The 23,406-nt window shown below is 35.6% G+C and overlaps 2 protein-coding genes across 2 annotated transcripts; both read left to right on the top strand.

Moving 5' to 3' along the window:
* LOC109715983 (probable leucine-rich repeat receptor-like protein kinase IMK3) lies at nt 11,003-13,155 on the top strand. The gene is made up of 2 exons (XM_020241245.1): nt 11,003-12,076; nt 12,353-13,155. The coding sequence occupies exons 1-2, from the start codon at nt 11,026-11,028 to the stop codon at nt 12,991-12,993; spliced, it is 1,692 nt and encodes a 563-aa protein (XP_020096834.1). The 5' UTR covers nt 11,003-11,025; the 3' UTR covers nt 12,994-13,155.
* LOC109716613 (50S ribosomal protein L1) lies at nt 18,119-23,004 on the top strand (the record flags this gene model as incomplete). Its single annotated transcript, XM_020242149.1, is given in 11 exon segments — nt 18,119-18,411; nt 18,413-18,608; nt 19,280-19,357; nt 19,690-19,731; nt 19,825-19,930; nt 20,385-20,449; nt 20,533-20,577; nt 20,652-20,759; nt 21,648-21,735; nt 22,019-22,065; nt 22,420-23,004. Coding segments are annotated over 11 exon segments (1,146 nt in total), but the record flags the coding sequence as incomplete, so codon positions are not given.

Below are 23,406 nucleotides of genomic sequence, written 5' to 3'. Positions count from 1 at the left end.
ATATATAGTGAGGTTACTATGCTTATGAAAGCAATGAGCCTTCCGTGCTTCCAGGTCGTTTTCGATATTGCAACTTTCGAATCGTCGATCAGCTCCGTTAAACTTGATCTAGAGTATTTGAAGTACCTAGAAAATAAATTTTATGATTTTTCGATATCATTTGCCTAGTGATCGGAGGTACTCAAAATCAATAATTTTAATGGCCGTGGTGAGCCGTTTGCAAGTTTAACGGTGTAGAAATATCCAAATCACGTAAAATTTTGATGAAAAATTTTTTATACTATATAAAACAAGATCAATATCTATGATCTAAAATTTTAATGTCATATTATCACGTTTTGTAAGATTTTTATCTTCAGCCGTTAATTTTGATCCACATAGTTTGCTAGGCAAATGATATCGAAAAATTGCAAACTTTATTTTCTAGGTACTTCAAAAACTCTAGATCAAGTTTAACAGAGCCGAACGACGATTCGAAAGTCGCAACATCGAAAACGATCTGGAAGCATGAAAGGCTCCGTGCTTCCAGAAGCATAGTAGCCTCTCTCTCTCTCTCTCTCCTCCCTCCGCTCCCCCTCCTTCTCGCCGCCCACGCCACCGCCCGCCCCGACGCGCGCACGCCGCCCGCCCCCAGCCGACACGCCGCGCCCCTGCCCGCCGCCGCCGCCCCCCGCCCGCCGCACCGCTCCCCCTCCTCCTCCTCCCGCTCCGTCTCCCTGCCGCTCTCTCCTTCCCGCCTCCCGCGCACAAGCCCGCGCTCTCTCTCCCCCACTCCCGGTCTCGTCTCTATATAGTATACATATATATATATATACTACTATAGTATTTCTACTATAATGGCCGTGGCTCTATATATTATAAGTATTAGGAGCCCATCGCTTAATCATGAAGTTGTAGTTTTTACATGATGGAAGCTCCGAATCGACGATCCACTCCGTTCAAATATGATACTAGAAGTATTTGAAATTTAGAAAAATAAATCTTCGTAAATTTTGAAATCTATATAAGTTCCGAATACATAGTGGCGCATAAAATGAACGGTCAACAATCGAACGACGTCCTAAAATGGATGATGGATCCTTCCAATCAAGATGCGGAGTTATTGTCTTTATTTAATGTAGTGAATAGAATTTTCTATCAAAAATTCAACAATTTTTCGATTCTTTTACATCGTTAAACTAGCAAGTATTCCATACCGACCCGTTAAAAATTGTCAAATTTGTGACCTCCTTGATCGTAAAGGTAAATGATGCTCGAAAAATATAAAATTTAATTTCTAGAAGTTTAAATGCTGTAATAACGTTTCAGGTGGATCGTCGATTCGGAAGCTCTATCATCAAAAATAACTTATGAGTACGGGGCGATCGTACTCATAATTGTATAGTATCGCGACCCTATATATATCTATCATATACTATACTACTATACCTACGCACCCGCCGCCCCCTATACTACATACTATAGTATATATATACATATATATATAACACTCCTGCTTCATACTATCATATAGCAAACTCTTGGTACTATTGAAGTTTCTTTTTTGGCGTTGGATAAAACGGATGTGCGGTTCGAATGATAATTGTCCCCTAGGGGTTCTGAGTGCCGTGGTTGGTTTCATAGTATAATTTAACGGAACTGGAAAGATCAAAGGAGTGATCTAAGTGGAGAAAACCTCAATAGGTACCAAAAGAACTTTGGATACTATCAATAGTATAAACCGTACGAACTCTATATACTATAAGACTATATATAATATATTAGGTATCAGTAACTACATACTACTATGATTATACTATATACTACGTACTATAGTTGGACTGGCTACTATTAGATAGGCAAAATTTTCATTGTTGCTACCAGTTTTTTAGGCCCTTCTGGATCAACTCTTTTCATTATTTCTAACCATTGGATTAAATACTATAACCCAGTGGGGACCACTCAACCCTAGCGGGACCACTCAACTCTAACCGACTAATATCATCCTGACCCTACAATTTTTCATCCAAGGGGCAAAAAGAGCGTTTTACTATTAATAGTATTCCAGCATATATATATATATATATATATAGTGGGGGTATACTTCTGGAAGCACAGAGCCCTCCGTGCTTTCAAGTTGTTTTTGATATTCGAACTTTCGAATCGACGACCGGCTCCGTTAGAATTGATTTAGAGTATTTGAAGTATCTAGAAAATAAATTTTGTGATTTTTTTATATCATTTGTCTAGTGATCGAAGGGGCTCAAAATCAATAATTTTAATGGCCGTGGTCAGCCGTTTGCAAGTTTAACGGTGTAGAAATATTCAAACTACATGAAATTTTGATAGAAAATTCTTTATACCATATAAAACAAGATCAATAACTTTGATCTAAAATTTTAATATCATATCATCATATTTTGTAAGATTTTTATTTTCAGCCGTTGATTTTGAGCCACTTTGATCACTAGGCAAATAATATCGAAACATCGTAAAATTTATTTTCTAGATATTTCAAATACTCTAGATCAAGTCTAACGGAGCCGATCGTCGATTCGAAAGTCCGAATATCGAAAACAACTTGAAAGCACGGAGCGCTTCGTACTTCCAGAAGCATATATACGTGTGTGTGTGTGTGTGTCAATATAATATATATTAATACTATGTAATTATTTCGCCGAGTCTATTCTCGTAAAATATAACTGTGATTACTGTATTAAAAAAATATTATAAAAAAATTATTCATCTCATTAAAATATTAGAATTAAATATAAATCAAGATCAAACTTTATAATTAATTAATGGACATGATCATCTCGGTGGAAATGTCTTTACCTGACGGTGTCTATATTACTCTGTTTATTTTAATAAATATGTAAACAGCTGTGACGAGCTCTAGACGACACGTTATTAGATATCATTATATATATAATATATTATATATATATATATATATATATATATTATTCTTGTTTTATCGTATTAGTAATTTTTTAAAAACTTAATTCCTGATAATAAAAAAAAATAGAGATCGGGGACAGCGAAGCGCGACGGAGGGGTTGCCACTACACCTGAGAATCCGACGAGGCAGGTTCTGAGATTTTTAAATGCTAATCTTTTGGATGCAATCGCAGCCGTTCGTTTCGGGTAAGATGTTACAGGTGTACTTTGGTGTGTGGTTCTGTTTATATGATGGTGTAATGTTAGAGAGACCCCTCGATTGTGTGATATTTCGACATTCCATTCTTTAACTTCATTTTTGTTAATAATATTTTTAGAGTTTTAAATTTTTTAAATTAAATTTGTTCGTCATTCCACAAACTCTAATGGCTTTAGTTCCTTCTCTACCATAAAATTAGAATAATAATTAAATAGCTGATAAAGTCATCAAATTTGATAAATTTTTATATCAAATTAATTAGAATAAATAAAATTAAATAAAGGGAGCTTAGATTATGTAAATCAAACAATATAAGGTCCGAGAAAAAAAAAATGAAAATAGAATTGCCAAGCTCAATAGTTTAGATATTTATTTTCTTATTTTGCTTATATAATAAGAAATTACAATAATAAACAATCTTACTTTTTTTTTATATATTTATGTGAAGAAAAAGAAATGTAATTTCATACGTCTACATCTTAAATTTTTGTCATTCAATAATGCTAAGTGGCTCTCAATATCGATTGGCTCTGAGGTGACCGAGAACGGTGTTGAAATTTTGGCCATCAAATTATTGCTAGGTAGGCAACTGTAGTACGGGTCCACCTGAAACAGTGCTACTACTGGTGCAGGTAACCAAATTTGGTCATGTCATTGAACCGCGATAAATCGACCATTTCCATTTGCCAAGGTCTCTGAAAGGTTATGTTGACTTAAATAGCCAATATTCTATCCTGTAGTAATAGTAGGAGATCACATTGGATGAGATTGGAGTCATGTTCGAAATGACGAAAGATTAGATTTGATTGAGTCATATTTAAAGTAGCTAGAGATTAGTTGGACTGAATCACAATTAAAATTCGTGGGTGTTATATCTGTACACTCGAGTCATGTTCGAAATGCCACAAGTTGGATTGGAACGAGTAATGTTTAAAGTGGGTAGAGATTGGTTGGACTGTGTCATAATTAAAACTTGTGAGTACTATATCTGTATCCAGTTTTGGAATAAATGATTAGCGCAACAATTTAATAAATTTTTTTGGAAAAAATAATTTAGTAGGTACAGTCCAATCGTAAGAATATTATTTTTGTTGTTAATATATTTTTAAGACTTGTTTGTTCTATGTAATGATTGATTATGCAGAATCGTTATGGAATTCCATCCCCACCAAATTTTTGTTTGATTGGGAGCGTGGAGTTGCCTAGGCATAGTTTGAAATTACGGGGCTGCATTCGTTTTTATATTAATCTTTAATTACTTTGTCCAATAATAAAAAATTATGGGTGAAACCTTAAAATATGCTTTATAATTCAAAATCTCAAGTTTACCGGTGAAAATACTCTTAAATTCAAATCTCATTAAGCATATAACATTTATCGTATAGTATTTATTTATTCGGACAAGTGATATTTGAACTCAAAATGTCTTATTTAGTACTACTACTATATGAAATAATAAATTACACTAAAAATTTAAGGTACCTACTAAAGAAGGATCTTTGTACTATTATATATTTAACAATAACATAGAATAGTACTATGAAAAATGCTAGGAATGGATCAGGGACTTATAAATTAATTTCTCATGGAGATGTTTTGGAAAGGATTTACAATTTAATTTAATTTTAAATTTGGCTATGGAAAGAATTACCTGATTTCTTTTGTGGGGGCACCATTTAATCTAAGAAGTTGCTAATATTTAAAGAAAAAAATAAATTAAAATCAGCTTTGGTGGCAACTCACAAATAAATATTTTTTTTTCTTTAGTTTCGTATAGCAAAGTTTACGCTTCAGCTGGGAAAATTTAATAAATAATCCGTGGTATCTTAGCTTCAAGGCATAATAAAGCACACACTTATGACATATTTATGCTTTGAAAATCATACTTTTTGCACTAACAAATGCAAGTATCTATGTCTATTAATGAAAGCGCGCCAACAAGTTAAAAAAGAGAAATAATAAAAAAAAAATCGCTTAGTAATTATCTAATCATGTAAAAGGACAAGATGTTGATGCTGCGAATCAAAATACAAGCAAAAGAAGTCCTATCATTTAATAAGGACAAAATAAATACATATGATATTCAATGAAGGTTTCACAAAAGATCTACATCTAAATTTACAAGTGTTTGGATCTACAGGTTTGAATTGCATCTATATATACTAGATTTTTGTTCTATTCAGCATTCATGGAATGATGAAACGATTCATGCCAATCCATTGATTTATTTTTTAAAAAATTTTAAAATATACTTGGGAACCACAGTGATTTGGCACTGATTCATTTTCTCCGAGCATCTGAGATTTTTCAGATTAATTAGTTTGAAAATGTAAACTTAAAACTCGTCCTATAAGTTTATAACTCTATTCGGTACTATACGAAACCTCGTTAGGGACCGATTAGAAAAGCTCCTGATGCATCATAGAGCATAATCTTATTACATCTAACTAATTACCATTCGGAAATGTTTAGTTTTCACTAAGTAATATAGGTTCCATGCTTCTCGAGATATTTTTCAGATCATTAACTTCAATAGAAATTATGGAGACTATGTTTTTTCTGTAATAAGATTTACACATGATCAATGAATGTTTGCATGTGAATAACATGCATGAATAGACTCTATTTTTCACAATTATACCTCGCATACATTATTCAACTATACGTAAGTACGTAGTAGATGAGATCTAACTATCGTAATGATCGATTTTTTTCTTGAATGTGCTTCGATCACCTATGAATTTAAAAGACATTTCTTTTGAAAGGGTAAAATTTACTGCACCCTATGTTTATTTAAGCAAGAAAAAACAATTACCTAGTTGTTTTGCTTACGACCAACAAAAAATAAAAAAAGAAATAGTCATTGATAAAATTAATATATCCACACAATTAATATTTCTATACTTTTCACTCACACATCGGATCCACGTCTGAAATTCTAAAAACAATTAATGTCACAGATGATGACGATTTCCTACTTTAATTTATGATTATGGGGAACATTTTTACATAAGTCATCCCCTGCATTCTATATTCTTTTCTCCTTTTTTTTTTATGATTTTACTTAAGGTATACAATCTTCTATTTATTATTAAATTAGTTCTCTCTCTCTCTCTTGTCGTATCACCTTTTAAAACAGCATGAATTAAACTTGTAATCTTTTATTTCTTTACGGTTAAAGGTTTTTTTTTTTAATCTCTTTAAATATTTAGCCTAGCACGTTATTTACTCGCATACATTAATGTTGTCATGCACTAGTACAATATTTAGCTTCAAAAAACAAAAAAAGGTTTTTTTTTTTTTTTAGAGAGATAGGTATGCTACCCGCTTCGTCTATTTCATTTAGAAATAAACTTATCTAAAAATATAAATCAACTAGGTTTTGAACTTGAGTCTCAGGTAGCAACCACCAAGCCCTTTGCCATTTGCTCTAGAGATGATTGGGAAGAAAAAAATGTATTATACTTCATAAATAATATTAAAAATGTACCATGTGAAAATATGAAAAAAAATTGATTAGTTGAAACCCACGATAGGTGAAGATGATTAAGAAAATCCATAATTAACACTAATAACATATTAAGATTAAAAAAAGGAATAATAAAACAAATATCCGATTCAAATCCTTTTGTTTCTTTTTTTTCTTTTCTTCTTTTTCAAACCTCATCCTTATTCATCGCACGTCCTTGAATGGTAATTGTAATTGTAAATATATCAAATCCTCAAAAATCAATCACTAATCTTTTTGAAGTACTACAAATGGAAACGGGCCCAGTTCGCGTTGAGCTACTCCAACAAATTAAGATCTGATCCACAGCCCAAATCGCAAATTAGCGATCTGTGTGCGTGACATACGAACATCTTTAAACATGAAAAGAAACAAAATACAACGACCCCAAACTAATTAATATACATTTTGGTGGGAAAACCAAAATGTTTGTTCTACAATTATAGGCCTCACTCTTTGGGTTTGATGTTTTAGTCTGAGAAGCAACGATCAGGCATTTAGTTGTAACGACAATATTAAAGTGATACCGACCGTCCCTAGAGCAAGTGGCAAAGAGTTTGGTGATTGGTATTCGAGACCCAAGTTCGAATCCTAGTTGATTCAAATTTCCAGTTAAGTTTATTATTTCTAAATGAAATAAAACGAAGCGGGTAGCGTGCTACCTATTTCTCAAAAAAAAAAAAAAAGAAAAAGAAAAAAAATTGAAGTGATCCTTGAGTCTCGAAAAATAAGATTTCGACAATTTAAAGTTTTATTTCGTTTCTTATTAGGTTTTGAAAGCAATTGTGAGATCTCAACGAAGGGTTCATGTTTACTAAAATAAAAAAAATAACTTAAACAACGATAATGGAGATGTTCCAATATGGACCAAACATAAGTTTATTTATTCCTCATTAAGCTTACATCATGCCCTTTTTTCTCAATAAAAATATGCCTACAACAATGTTGCTTTTAAATGTGATCATTATATTTAATTAGCTCAGAGTCCAAAATCATGGTGGATCCAATGTGTCTATTTTTTTTAGTTTAGCTATATTGAATAGTGCATAACATGCGCCGATTGCGCCTTAGCGCAACACTTCAAAATTATAGTCTATGAGCTGAATTTTTTTGTTAAAAAAAAAGATTTTTTGAGTTGCTAGGACTAAAATGCAATACATATCAGAGTTTAGATACCGAAGTATTTACCGTTTAGCGTAATACAGAAATCTTCTATTTCTGTCTAATTAATCAATATTTTAAAAAATCAGTTACAACCACGAACAGAAAAAATTACTGACTTAAGAATCACTGATTCAATTAGTGGTTAGACCTATCAGACCAATCACATCAACACAATATCATAAATAATTAATTATTAACTTTAATTTGTAAACATTATAAAAAAGGATTAATATAATCTTAGATTGTTGTATTTGCACTATTAACTTATTGATATTTAGGTTGAAGCTTGAAAATATTACTAAACTAATATTAATACCAACGTAAGAAAATCCTAGCTATTTTAAGCTCCTAAATTACAAGTCAAGGGCTTCGGCACATTTGGTTTTACTGAAGCGCGGTTCAAAGATTCGATTAAAAATCAACCGGTTCGAGTGGCTCAACCCGGTTTTTTAGGGTCAATGCAGATCATCTATACTACTGATTTGCAATCGGACCAGTTCGAACCGGTTTTTAAAATGTTGTAGTTTAGTGTTTTTTTTTTTTTTTTTTTTTTTTTAAATTTTTCCTTTTTTTTTTTTTTTTTTTTTTTTTTTTTTTTTTTTTTTTCCGCCCTTGCTTAGGATGTTTCAAATGTAACCTCCCAAGATATGTACATCTGTGTTGGGTTCATTTTTGTTCGATTAGTAGCCAGGCCCAATTTTTGTATCCGACCCGATCAAACGCAAACATCCAATTAGCGGTCCAGGAACAGCCCAAAACTGTACTCGGAGGCCTATTTAGTATTGACGCCCATCTAAAGCTATTGGACAAAAATACATTTGGGATGAAAGCATAAAGAAATACCGTCTCTCCGTTTTTTGACGAAATCATAGAAAATAGATTGTAATCTACTCGTGACAATATGCACAACTTGATATTAAATATGAAAGTAATAATTTTTTTCTTACTGTACTATTTTATTCATATAACAAGTTGAACTTGAACACATAAAATTCACATTTTCACACTCTAATCTTTTTTCTTTAACCTGCCCGGTATGTGTATGTGTATATATATATATAAAGCAACTAAAATAGTTTGACTTGCCTAATTATACGCACGAATTTGGATTAGATGCTCTCATGTGGTGGTGCGAGAAGTTCCTGAGTTGCCCACGTGAAACAAGCGTGGAATGGAGGAGTTGACGGCGTTGACCACAAACGGTCCCTGCGGGGGTCAACGGGCCTAACTCCCGAGCGGGAGATGGTACGTACGTGTCACAAAATTTGGCCTAATGTTTAGTTTCACCGCTAAAAAAATTACTCTACAAAATAACTTTCCTAACCATTATTTTATTTTATTTTTCCAATTTAGTATAATTTATATAATTAACTTAAATTCAAAATGCAATGCAGGATCAGAATGAAATATTCAAAATCTAGTCTAGTTTATTAATAGTGCATGGCAATTCATCTGTGTCATACATGTATCACAAATTTTGATTTATTTGAGCATGGAGAGAACCCTATAAACTCGCTTTATTTTAAAAAAGAACCTAAAGTGTCCTAAAGGAACAAAAAGAATAATGTTTCAACTTGAGAACACTAGAAGGTTACTTGGGCATGTTGGGCACAACAGGTTTAGATTAATTTGCAAATGGAGCAGGTAGTAAGTCTCTTTTTTATATTGCGCTAAATTTAATAAGATGGGGCCTACTTGCTGATAAAATTTGGTGAACATTTATGGTTTAAATGAAGCTCCATCCAATTGCTTCTCCAAAACTTAGCCAACAGAGCAAGTAGTGTAAATACCTAGTCATAAAAACCCCAAAGCAAGCTAATTTGGGCTACTCAATAGTTAAAGCAGTAGTTAATGGGCCCATAAACCCAACGAAACGTCGAAAAGTTGACATCAACTATTTCTGTAAATGACTGACCGTTCCTAGCGCAAGTGACAAAAAATTTAGTGGTTGGTATCTGAGATCTCAAGTTCGAATCCTAGTTGATTCATATTTCTAGCTAAGTTTATTTTTAAATGAAATAAAACGAAACGGATAGTATGCTACCTATCTCTCTCTCAAAACAAAAAAAAAACTATTTCTACAAATGAGGCAAAAGACTTAATGGTTGGTATCCGAGATCCCAAGTTTGAAGGTTAGTTGCTTCATATTTTCAGTTAAATTTATTTATAAACAAATAAATTAAACAGGTAATAACATATGACGAACTATTATGCAAACATTAACTTTGATCTCTAAACTTGTAACTGTTGCAGCAAAATGCCTGTATTTTTAAAAATGTTCCTATATTTGTCTCATTGTCGACCTTTAATTATTGCTCGCAGATATGAAAATCTAAGATTTTCTTCTTTATTTGTACACTCCTGCCAAAATTTGTGAATTTTGATTAGAATATTATTGTTAGAATTGGAATAGCAATAAAAATAAAATATTATGACCAGCAAGCTTTTGAAAGTTCAAATTCTGTAATAATACAATAAATTACAGCATAAAAAGAGCAAAGTAAGAGCTCAGAAATAATTTAAAAATAAATTGTAAGATAATATAAATTAACATTATTAAAATAATATTTATTATTGTCGAAATGTATATATTATATTTAATCATATTTCGTATATTTTTGCTCGAACATTCAGACGATATTAACTCAAATATATGGTAAAGACGCATCGAACTTACCAAAACTATAGAATATATATTTTGAATTAACTATTCCAGTATTTTAAAATTTTAATTTTTCTATCAAATCTTTCAGTTTATTTAAGTTTAGCCGGTTAACGATAGCTTTGACTTCAAAATTTAAATGCACAGAGTCAACGATAACTTTGACTTCAAAATTTAAATGCACAGTTTATTTTTATATAAGTTTAGTTAGTATACTTTATATTTTTTCACAAATATAAAATTATTAAAATAAAAAATTAATTTAAAATTAAAATTTAAAGTTGAAATATGATTTATTATTTAAATTAAATAAATTGAAAGATGGAATGATAAATTTAAACAATATCCATATATGTTTTTAGCTTCCAATATTAAAAATCCCTAGATATAACCTACTCCAACTATAGCGCTAACGCCGTCAGTTAACCTGTGTCACGTCAGGCCAACGAAAACAACCCTCCATGCTCAGATTGCCACAGTCTCCTCTGCCTATTCTGTATATCTGTCCACACCCCCACCACCCCCCCCCCTCTCAATCTTCTTCGCTCTTTAATGCCTCTCCCCCCGCCCTGCAGCATTTTTACAAAAATTCTGAAACACAAAATGCATTCAAAACCTCTCCCTCTCCTCCTCACCCTTCTCTCCCTCATCTCTCTCTCCCACTCCTCCTCCTTCTCCTCGTGTCCCTACCAATCCGACCTCCGCGTCCTCTCCCTCGCCTTCGCCTCCGTCTCCAACTTCTGTCCCCCCATCCCCGCCCCGTCCCGTTGCGATCCAATCCAGTCTGTACTCCTCCCTTCGGAAAACCTCACCGGCAGCGTCTCATGGATGGTCCTCCGAAACCTCTCCGCCCTCCGATCCCTCGACCTCTCCGGCAACGCCCTCCAGGGCTCCATCCCCGGCCGCTTCTGGTCCCACCCCGCCCTCGCGCACGTCAACCTCTCGTCCAACCGCCTCGGCGGCGCCCTCCGCTTCGGTGCAGCTCAGTCTAAGATAATTCTTTCCCTCGACGTCTCCGCCAACCGATTCACCGCCGTGTCGGGACTCTCGCGGCTCGCCCGGTTGGAGTACCTGGACCTGTCGCGTAATTCGATTGTCGGAGTGCTCCCCGATGATTTGCCGCCGCTCTCCGGGCTTCGGTTCTTGAACGTGTCGCACAACAACTTCTCCGGGCGGGTCGACGATATGCTGCTGAAGAAGTTCGGAAGGTCGGCTTTTATAAAAGCCGGGATTAATATTAAGTTCGTCGATTCGGCCGCTTCTTCTCCTTCTTCTTCAGTAATAAGGAACGCGCAAAGGAAGACGATTCGGAAGCGGAGTGCGAGACTGAGTTTGATAATCGGGTTGGGTTTTGTTGCGTTGGTAGGAATATTATTGTTTTGCATGTTATGCGCAGTGAGGCGTAGCAAGAAGGGAAAGGGAAAGGAGAGGAAGGACGTGGAGGAGGCTGAACGGAAAGAGGCGGAGACCGAGGGGCGGTGGGCGGCGGAGGCGGATTGGGCTGAGCCGGAAAACGATGCCGCCGCCGCAGCCGCCGCCTTCCGAGAACTTGCCCGGCTCCGCCACCCCAATCTCCTTCCCCTCCTTGGCTACTGCATTTCGGGTAACAACATTAACTTAGCATGGCATCTTTTATCGTACTCGGCCATTACAATCTAACTTTAATTAGTGCGTGCGATGCTACTTAACGAATTGTTCTAAATTTCATATTTTTGATTGACGTACGTAATCTTTAGCTCCTTCGCTTAAAGAAACAGCCCAAGCTGTTCAATTTCATAGAATATCACTGTGAATTTAATGAAATTCCTAATTCAACTAACTAGAATTATAAATAATATAAATCTCATATTTACTTATCTTCTTTCTTAATTCGCAATAGGGCCGAACAAGTTATTGTTATACGAGTACATGGAGAGAGGAGACCTCCACCAATGGCTACACGAGCTCCCGCCGGGGAGGCCCGACGTGGAGGACTGGAGCGGCGACACGTGGGAGCTCGGCGACGAGCGAAGGGCCACGCTCGGCGATTGGCCCACGCGTCACCGGATAGCGCTGGGCGTAGCACGTGGCTTAGCTTTCCTGCACCAGGGGTGGGCCGGGTCGGGCCGCGCCGTGGTCCACGGCCACGTGGTCCCGTCCAACGTCCTCCTCGCCGAGGATCTGGAGCCCCGGATCGCCGATTTTGGGAAATCGAGTGGGGCAACTCCGGAGGACGACGTGTACAGCTTCGGAGTAGTGGTCATGGAGCTCTTAACGGGCCGGGCCGGATGGGACGAGTGTTCGTTGGGCCCGGCCCGGGGAATGGTGAGAGAAGGGCGGGGGTTGGAGGTGGTGGACCCCAGATTGACGACCGACGGAGTGAGCCCGGAGACGGAGAAGGAGATGGTAGAGTGCTTGCGAGTCGGATATCTCTGCACGGCCCAGTCGCCGGAGAAGCGGCCCACCATGCAGCAGGTGGTGGGCCTTCTTAAGGACGTTCGGCCTGCCTCGGCCACGTCCTCGTCCGCTTCATCTTGTTAGAAGTTATCCTTTCTATTTGGCCAAACTGTAAAGTGTAATATTTATTGCCTTCTTGATTATTTTTTTGCTTTCTGCGGGGCGCGCGCGCGCTGTTGTTTTATCATGTTTTGATTTCAAAGATATTGCCCTTGCAGTGAAGTAATTTTGTTTTCCTCACCTGTTTCACTAACCCAATGAATGAACCAAGTTTGGGGTAATTTCTCCTTTCCATTCATTTTTTGTAAAAATAAATTAAAAATTTGTCAAATTTTCGGTACAACTGATTGTAAAAATTCTTATTTTTTAAGACTCAAAAACTTTAACCAACACTTCACACTTTTATATATTCTTTCGCACTAAGTGTCCTACTACTGAGATATCAGAAAAAAAAGAACTTGTTATTAGAAATATAAAAAAGAGACTAAAACCAGAGACAATTAATACAAAATAATATTTTTACTCTACTTTTGTGTTACATAAATAATTTTCTCCCTAAATTGGTCGAGGGACAGAGCAAAGTGGGGGGAAAGGGAAGAAGACGGCGCGGGGTGGGCACGCTGTCGGTCAGCGAATCTCAGTGGATCGGGTAAATAAATATATTGGCTTTAATTTCATTTTATTATAATTAGTTTGTGAAACTACCAGCAGACCCCTCAACTACAGGTTATTATAAAATTGCCCCTTAAACCTGACATGAAATTGCTCGTGTAAGTATTGTAAAGTGAAATTGACCCAACAACGCACGGTAGCAAATTTATTATATGTCGCCTCCAATAATTCAGGATAGAGGTTTAACATATTATGAAGTATAATATGATATTTCGCCTCTAGGGTAAAAAGAAGAAAGAAAATTCTTAACGGGTTTCTTCAGTATCGCCTATCGGCTCTCTCCTCAATCCACTACAGACTTTTATTTTTTTCTTTCACAAATTATCTTTTAAAATTTATTGCATCACGAAACTGTCGCTCGACGAATCAGAAGGACAAAACTGAAACCGATAATCAAATTTGAAGACATGTCTAACAAAGCTAATATTTTCCTCAAATTTAGTGAAAACTAAACTTAAAAAGGTTCTATTTTAAAATGGTTTTAGTTGAGAGCTCACCATACTTTTATTTATTTATTTATTTATTACCTTTTAGGTTTTAGGTTTGTGTGATTCGTGTGAACGTTGGACGTATGTGAGTCAAAAGGAAAAATAAAAAATAAAAAAAGAGATGGGGAAAGAGTAAGGGAGAAGGTGGGGAAGGTGATAGAGGAGAAATTGTTGCTTTGTGAGCGTCTATTACGTGGGAGGAAGCATCTACTGTACCATTGGATTTTATTATTTTTCCTTTTTTTTGTTGGGTTTTTTTTGTTTTCGAATTTGGGTTTTGTTTTTTAGTTGCTTTTGCTCCATGCTGTTTGTTGCCTTCATCGGGTTCTTAAGCTATCCTAATCAAAAAGGATGTAAAGTGTGGACCAAACTTCGAAACTCTTTTAAGGGATTTAATGTAGTATTTGTTTGAAAATATTACATGGACAGTGACCCAGAAACAGAGATTTGAATTGTGTGTGTTTTGTTTTTTTTGGGAGAAAAAAGAGATTTATTTTATTTTATTTTTTTTTACGGAAAAGTTTGCACAATCACAATAAAAAAAAAACCAAAATATAAGTAAAATAGAATTAACTAATTTATGATAATATACAAAGAGAATCATCACCTTAATTTAAATTATTTTGAAAATAACTATTAATTAAGAAAACATTACACCTACCTATTTTATTTTATTATTTTGTTTTGAGAAAAAGGTAGCACATTATCTGTTTCATTAATTCAGATAATAAATTTAACTATATAGAATGAGACAGCAGAGGCCTCAAGAGAAAAAAAAAAAAAAAAGCCTAAAAAGAAAGGTATAAGAAAAGTAATAAAAAAATTAAAAACAATTGCAGCGTCAAATCGAGTACTCAAAATATAGAGATATTATCCAACTCGACAGAACTCAGTCCATTCCGTTGCCAGTTTATATTTTTATTTTTTAATTTTTTAAACTAGAGTTGTTTCAACCGTACACTATTTTTAGATAACTTTTCTCTTCTTATTTTCTCTCTCATAACTTTAATTCTTTTTTCCCCTCTTTGTCTAATATACACACCCGCGTGCAGTTGTGCACCCTAGAGTCCCCATCTCCAAACTACTCGGCCACAACTCACATCCACTACTTCATGTGAATGGAATTTTTTTCCTGTTGTATAAATCGAACAAAATCAAAATTATTATTTTAAATAAATCAGCTAACCGTCCTTATTTTTTAGCAAAAATGCAAAGAATTTAATAATTGATATTCGAGCTTTCAAATTCGAAACATTATTATTTTACATTTCTAACGAAGTTTATTTTTTAAAAAATTAAATGAAAGGGATATTATGTACTATCTTTTTTCTCAAAAAGATAGTATTGTTTGAAAATGTTACATGGACAGTGACCCAAAAACGGAGATTTGAATTGTGTTTTTTTTTGTTTGAGAAAAAGATATTTAAATTGTGTTTTTTTTTTAAATTTTACAGAAAAGTTTGCACGACCACAATAAAAAAAACAAAATATATGTAAAATAAAATTAACTAATTTATGATAATATACATAGAGAATCACCTTAAGTTTAATTTAAATTATTTTGAAAACAACTACTAATTAAGAAAACACTGCACCTAGTTTTTTTATTTTACTTTTTTAACTAGAGTTGTTCAGCCCAAACACTATTTTTAGCCACTACTTCATGTGAAGAACAAAATCAAAACTATTATTTTAAATAAATTAGCTAACCGTTCTTAGCGTAAGTGACAAAAAACTTAATGATTGATTCTTGAAGTTCAAATTTAAAGCATTGTTATTTTAGATTTCTAGATATATACTTTGATTCAATTCAAAGTTTCACTTTCCACCACTTGTGCGCATCCCTATCCATCTCATTTAAGTTAAAGGAAATTGAGCTCTCACTGTAATTAATATATATAACAACTAACAAGTACTAGTCTAGCCTAGTGTTGGTTTGTTTGTTTTTTTTGTTTTTTTTTATTTTTTTTTTTATTTTTGAGAAATAGGTAACATGCTATTCGTTTCGTTTATTTCATTTAGAAATAAACTTAGCTAGAAATATAAATCAACTAGGATTCGAACTTGAGACTTCGGATACCAACCACCAAGCCCTTTGCCATTTGCGCTAGGGACGGTCGGTCCCAGTGTTTGTTATTCAGATCGTCATTTCAAAGATCAAGAATATGATTTGCGCTTATAATTTCACAAAAGAAAAAAAATACTCATTCCTTCCAACTGCTTATACACAAAAATAATATAAATAAATATTAAGAAAATATTCCTACTGGCAATTTTTTTTTCTATTTTTTTAGAAAACCCCTACTAAGGAATGAAGCATATAGAGACAAACTAAGATTGTGGTGTGTTACCGATTGTCCCTAGAGCAAGCGGCAAAAGACTTGGTGATTGATATTCAAGACCCAAGTTCGAATCCTAATTGATTCATATTTTTTACTAAGTTTATTTCTAAATGAAATAAACGAAGCGGGTAGCGTGCTATCTATCTCTCTAAAAAAAAGATTGTGGTGTGTTTCATCTTTGTTTCTGCCACCTCCTGTTGCTGGTCAAGCACGTTTATGATTGTCACAGGGTTCATGGGTCTCCTTTTTGTCTCATACATAGACTCTCTTCGGGACTCATCATATACAGTGTCGCTCCCGTGGCTTCTGCTGTGGACTCGGGGCGTGACACGCAGTGCCCTAATGGAAATGAATGAATGGTCGGAAAATAAAAAAAGGAGATGGATCTCTTCTTTCCCTTGTTTCTCCTATTCTTTTTCTCCCTGAGATGGTCTCTGTCTTTTTGTGCATTGTTTAGGAATCTTATGGTCCAATTAATTTATGGTCCAATTAATCTCTGATGGTGCATGTTGTTGGTTTGCGGCTTGATCAGGTAAGACATTTTTGAGATTAATTTAGTTGCTTTCTAAATCCGGTGCCCATTACCAAGTCTTCGCTCGGAATTGCAGGTAGAGAATATTACGTGTAACAAAGATGGGCAATGGAATAATATTCGAGTTATTTTCTTACAGAATTAATAGTAAGCCGCATAAATTGCTACGACATGTTTTTGTCCCAATTTATAATTTTCAATATCAAATTGGCTCTAATTTCGAGTTTTGATGTTGGAAGCGTATATTTTATCTGAAACCTTATGAAATCGGCTGAAAAGATCAAAATAAAATAAAATAGAATGGAAATGGTCTTAACACATGTTTGGAACGTTGAAATAGGCTATTCATTGATAATAATATGACGAAATCTGTTACATATGATATATAATATTCTATTATGTATATTTCTATAAATTATTTAAGAAATTTATACATTTGATTAATAAGGAGTGGTCAAATAGTTAAAATGAGATATTATATTCGAATTTCAAATTTCTTTTTTAGAAAAAGATAAATTACCTCATAAGTAAAATATTTTATCCTGCCCAATCATAAAATACTTTTGAAGAAGCAAAAATCAAAACTCATTATCTAAAACCATATTAAAAAATATTTACTCAAAATAAGCTATACTTAAACAATGCCTAATTCTCTATTTTGTCAGCAAAAAAGAAGTTACCTGTTTATCCATTCAAAATTCCAATTTATGTTTATGCCCTTGAAAAACCTGTTTTTTTTTCATAAAAAAGCTGCAATTAGGCTTCAAACTTGAGTTGTTAAGTATCAACCATTAAGTCCTTTGCATCCGCATGAGGAACAGTCGGTAAAAAAAAAAAGAAACAACTTAATTCCTAATAATTCAGGGACATTTTCTAATACAAATACTTCGAGGAAAGGGCTGGATGAGTCTCAAACTGTTGTGTCGGACCAGCTGAGCGCAACCCAGTGCTTGGCCAGGCCGGTTATGGGCCTTCCAGCCCGTTTTAAGTAGCTGGTGACAGCCTCACGGGTCTCATTTATTGGGCCAAAGCCCAGCCCAATTAAACAGGATCCGGTTCATCTTCCTTACCCACCAACCCCAAAAACCAAAACGCTCTCCATAACCTGCACCCCATTCTCTCCTCTCTTCCCCCCTTTTTATCCCCACCTAAACCCCAGAAACCCCCCACGATGATGGCGCATCCCAACCTTCTCCTCCTCCTCCTCCTCCTCCTCCTCCTCCTCGGCCCCGATTAAACCTGTCTCCTACCCCGTGAAACCCGAAGACCCTTCCTCCCCCAACGAAGGCGACGACGCCGCCGCCGCATCGACCTCCACCGCCCCCTCCCCCTCGCTTCCTCCTCGGCCTCCCCCGCGGAGGCCTCCGCGCCCCGAACCCCGGCCATGGACGCGCGAGGACGCGCGGTTCGTGAAGGACGCGGCGGCGGGGGCGGCGATCTCGCCGGTGTCGTACCCGGCGCGCGTGGGCCGAGGAGGAGGAGAAGGGAGGGGAGGAGGAGCCACTGCAGAGGGAGGCGAGGAGGATCGAGTCCGATGCGAGGGTGAGGAGCTTCTTCGGGTTCCAGGAGGAGGAGGAGAAGGCGCCGTATCCGACGCTGATCAGGCCGGAGAAGAAGCCGCAGAAGGCGCCCATGGATTTGATGGAGGCCATTCGAGAAGTGAAGGTCAGCGCATTATACACATCATTCAGCTATCTCTAAATTGAAACAGAGATTATTGTATTACTACTTCTATCCGAAGATGTTTGATCTGCGAAAAATTCTGGTGTTTTTATTAACTATTAAGGAAATATTACATTTGGAGTATTTTAGGGGCAAAAAAAAAAAAACTTGTTTTCTTTTTCCCCGAATTTCACTATTTTTTTTTTATCTGTTAAGTGTCCACCTAGCACTTATTCTTGGTTGTTGTTGATATTATAGTGGATAAGGAGTTACACTTGTTTGACCAATAAACGGGCTCGCAATTGTTTTCTCTAGGCGTTAGGGGATTGTGCAGAATATACGAAAAAGTAGATCGGATTATGAATTGGAAGATTTTGACTCTCTGACAAAATCTTCAATTGAGTGTGATGCTATCGGACTGGAGAAACTGTTGTTCAGAGCTCTCCATGAATGTATTTTGGCATGTATTGGGAACACGGTATCTGTTGGTATTGAAACACTCATAAAACACATAACAAGAAGAGTTTTAAAAAAATCGACATTAGAAGAATGCAACGTTAACTCAAAGAGAAAGAACAACAATGATTCTTAACCTTCTTTTTTTAAAAAAATTCCTACCTTTTTTGGTTCAAGATTTACAAAGAGTAGTTCTTAATGATGCTAACTGTTTTCAGGCCAATGCAAAACGTAACTTCATCGAAACTCTTGAAGCTCATGTTGTTTTGGGTGTCGATCCACGTCGCGGCGATCAGGTATTTAAGCTGATATATAGAACTTGTTACGCTTAGATTTATTATGCTTATTATGCTCATGCAATGCAACATTGCTAGTCTGTCATAAGTCAGAACAGATGTTGTAGGAAAAAATCTCTGTTATATTTATTTACACAATAATAAGGTCTCGTGTCATTTCTACATTCTCCAAATTTCTTACCTTGGAAGCATTTTAACTTTCAAATACGGAAGCCCACTTCTTATATCAGTTAATTTATGACATATTGCTTGGAACTTGGCAGATGTTTAACATTTTAACTTGTTTGCTTCTTTATTTTGTTGCTTACAGTATTCTCCTTATGATGATGCAGATGGTGCGTGGTGCTTTGACACTGCCTCATGGCACTGGAAAGGTACTCCTGAACACCATACTAGAGACCTTTCAGCTTTCGTTTATGTAGCTTGTGCATTGAAGTTTGATGCTGATGGTCAACATTGTTTTGAAGACTGTTAGGGTAGCTGTATTTGCTGAAGGGGTTGCAGCTGATGAAGCGAGGGCTGCAGGAGCTGATGTAGTAGGTGGTGATGAACTTATTGAGGAAATAAGAACTGGTACTAATTTGCTTCCTTTTCTGGCATAGTTTCTGAATTTTGTTAGTTTGCATTGTAAGATCTCTAGATCTTTCTTCCTTTTTTTTTTTTTTTTTTTTGAGAAAGTTTGATGGAAACTCCAGAAGATAATTGCATGCGGTTGATGCAAATTTTAATATGGAGTCTGTTGGAAAAATGAGCTAAGTTTAGAGTATCAGCCGAAGTGGATGGACCACCAGCATGCTGGGCATCTTCTACTTCTATAGCCATTTCTTGAAGTTTACGTAACAAGAAAGTAATTATACTTACCATAGAAAAGGTATAAGATATTGCTTTACTGCTGAAATAAGGCTCAAAAGTTGATTAAAATCAAGAGAAGAACCAATAATTAGAATTTTTGATATTTGACATATTATTTTCTTGGTACTTTGGTGCATTATTGTGACACTAACAGCCGGTTAAATTTTGTCTGCAGGAGGCGGTAAACTCAATTTTGACAAGTGCATTGCAACGCCAATGTACATGCCACGCCTTTCCAAGGTTCGTAGACTGAGCATCTCTTTGTATGTTTTAGTTTCTATGCATATCTTTGTATCTCGTAATTCACAGTTTTGCTTCCTCAGATTGCTAGGATCCTTGGTCCCCGTGGTCTGATGCCGAATCCCAAAGTGAGTTTCGTTCATCTAGCAATATGAGGCTTGCATCCAAAATGCTACTCTAACACCTTCCTGTTTTAATATAGCTAGGATCTGTGACAAGTGACGTTTCTGGGGCAGTTAAACAGGCAAAATGCGGTCGAATTGATTTCAAAATCGACAAAACTGCTATAGTGCATGCAGGCCTTGGAAAGGTATGATTATCCTACTTCTATTGTCCTCAGGTGAAATCAGGGAAATACTACCCACAGCCATAACCTATCGTAAACCTGAAGCTGCATCTGTGAAATATAGAAACACGTGAAATCAATTGTTCAGTTAAGCATTTATTTCCTATCTCGAATATACACACACACACTTTTGTCAAGCTAGCTACCATGCCTGTTCTACCATTCTAATGCATTTCCAGGGGCGGAATCCTCTTTTATGTAATTGATCAAACTGTGAAAATTCTTCCCATCTGGCACATGCAAGATTGAAGCTATGGGCACAATATGCACATAATGTTGACAAAGGGCTGTTAGGTTTAACGTTAAATCTCTATATGGAAAGACTTGGAGAAATTCACAGCTTTAACACAGATGTAGCTTATAATAGAAAAATCATGCAAAGACGGATGTTGGAAATGATCTGAGGCCTAGTAGGCTTGGCATTTGTAGCGGTTGTTTTCCGTTCTCTAATTGTCTCCACAAGGTTTTGAGACAGTTTAGTTGTATTCCTTTTCGTAATATTTGAAATTTGTATTTCTTTAATTTATGTATCTGATTGTTTGGCCTTTTCCATTTGACAACTCTATCAACCTAGTAGAGGAAGGATAAAAAAAAGAAGAGAAGATCTGCAAGTTATTTAACAAACAGTGCTCCATCAGGCGACATTAATAAGTGAAATGATAGCATATATATTCTTCTTCTTCAGTGTTTGTCTGCTCACCTGAGATATATTTGATATATCTTTTATAGCAGTAGGCACGTCTATTTTCTTATTGTATTACTTTTCGTTGGGGTAAAAATAGATATATTATTGTAGTTACACATGGGATCAGAAATAAAGAAATATGCGGCTCTTCTATTTTTGTCTTACAGGTTAACTTCTCTGAGGAGTATTTGCGTGAAAATATTGGAGCGTTTGTACATGCCCTTTTGCTTGCAAAGCCTGTGGGGCTAAAGAAAAGTAAGTCCCTTCATAATATGTCACTACCACATACACTAAGAGGACGCATAGTGATTCTATGTGATCCTCCAATTATGACTTAAATATGGCCCACTTAATTTAGCTTGCAGGGTGCAAGTTGTTATTCAAATGAATGTGCATTTCACTATCCACATGGTTTCGTTGTATAGTCACCAGTTCTTTTGATACTTATATTGAACTTGTTCTTTTTAGCTATTTCGTTGTGTTGAATAGTTTTTGTACATTTAAATTAAATGATCTGGTTTCTGTTTCTTGATGACAGCTTCCAAGTATGCTGGATATGTAAAGAACTTCACCTTGTGTAGCACAGTAAGTTTAATGACAGCCGCTAAGCAGATATAAATTCCTTGCTATTTAGATATTAAAGGTCATAGGAAATAGCCATCAACTAATTTGTGGTACCAAAATAGGGTGCTTCGGTGGAGTATTCACATGGTCCTAACATTCAGTACTTTTTGGCTATATGTTATTGGCGACAAACGTTTGTCTGATTTATATCATTCTGTTTGCCAGAAACCAGTCATAATGTGATCAATTTGATTGGTTTTCATGCCAATAAATGCTACACCCTGCATTTCCTTTTTTATTTAATTTATTTTAATCCTTAGGCTTTCCTCATCTTTGTGCCTTTGTGCTGCTTCTTAACTAATCTTTTTCCTGCAGATGGGACCTGGATTTCCTGTTTCAATTCAGTCACTATCTGTTGCCGCCGATCACTACAATACACTTCAAGTCAAGTAGTAATAACACAAGATTACGGCATTGGAGTAGAGTTATCAGGCGGACTCGGATGCAATTTTGGTACCTGAAATTAAATGTTAACGGAACCTATTTAAATAGGTCGCCGAATGAGTAACACAAAATGATGCTCCTGTATTCTTCTGAGGTATCGGCACTATGATCTTTTTTCTTCTGTTGTTACTTCCAACATACACTTTGGGAACTCCTGAGGCATGCAGGGCCAAGTTCTTTAGGTGCTCATTCCTTACCAGTGATGGATGTTGCTCTATGGCAATGCCTGCTTATTTGGCTAATTGGCAAATTCGTTCTGCAGTAAGCTCATCTTGAATGTTGTTGCTGTAATTTATCACTCAGAACCAGATTCTGGTTTACCAATAAATTTGTAACCCAAGTTTGTGCTTCTGTTTATTCTGTTGGTTTTTTGCTTGCTGACTGATCGGATGATGGCGGATTGAAAGATCAGACAGGTCCAAATAAGACAGATAATATAGTTTATTTTTGGTTTTATGTGTATGTATATATATTTTTGTTAAACTTGATTCTATGTTAATAGTCACAAAATCAAAAAAAATATTCTATATTATCAAAAGAGATAAAACGATGTAGTTGTTTAACTCGTTAGAAAACTCTAGTAAGGTGCCTTAATCAAGTGTGTTATTCAAAGTTCAAAAGAGGTAACGATTAAGCTACGCAGAAACGTTCGAAAATCTTCCTCTTCAGGGGGCGGGCGGAATACTAAAAAAAAATAATATATGTATACATTTAATATTTTTATATGCAAACACAAATATTTTAAATAAAATTTTATTTTGCAGAACATGAATTTAAATGAGTTCAAAGTTTTAACAAACGTATACATTCAGTCTTTGCGTCATCCTCTTTAATACATGAAGTTCACAAGGAAGTACT

Source organism: Ananas comosus, linkage group 10 (genome assembly GCF_001540865.1).
Source record: "Ananas comosus cultivar F153 linkage group 10, ASM154086v1, whole genome shotgun sequence".
NCBI lineage: Eukaryota > Viridiplantae > Streptophyta > Magnoliopsida > Poales > Bromeliaceae > Ananas > Ananas comosus.
Note: the sequence above shows the minus strand (reverse complement) of the source record. Positions and strands in the feature narration are given on the sequence as shown.

Coding starts and splice junctions, on each gene's coding strand:
- LOC109715983 (XM_020241245.1), top strand. CDS start 11,026: ATGCCTCTCCCCCCGCCCTGCAGCATTTTTACAAAAATTCTGAAACAC. Junction 12,077..12,352: donor CCTTGGCTACTGCATTTCGG/GTAACAACATTA, acceptor AATTCGCAATAG/GGCCGAACAAGTTATTGTTA.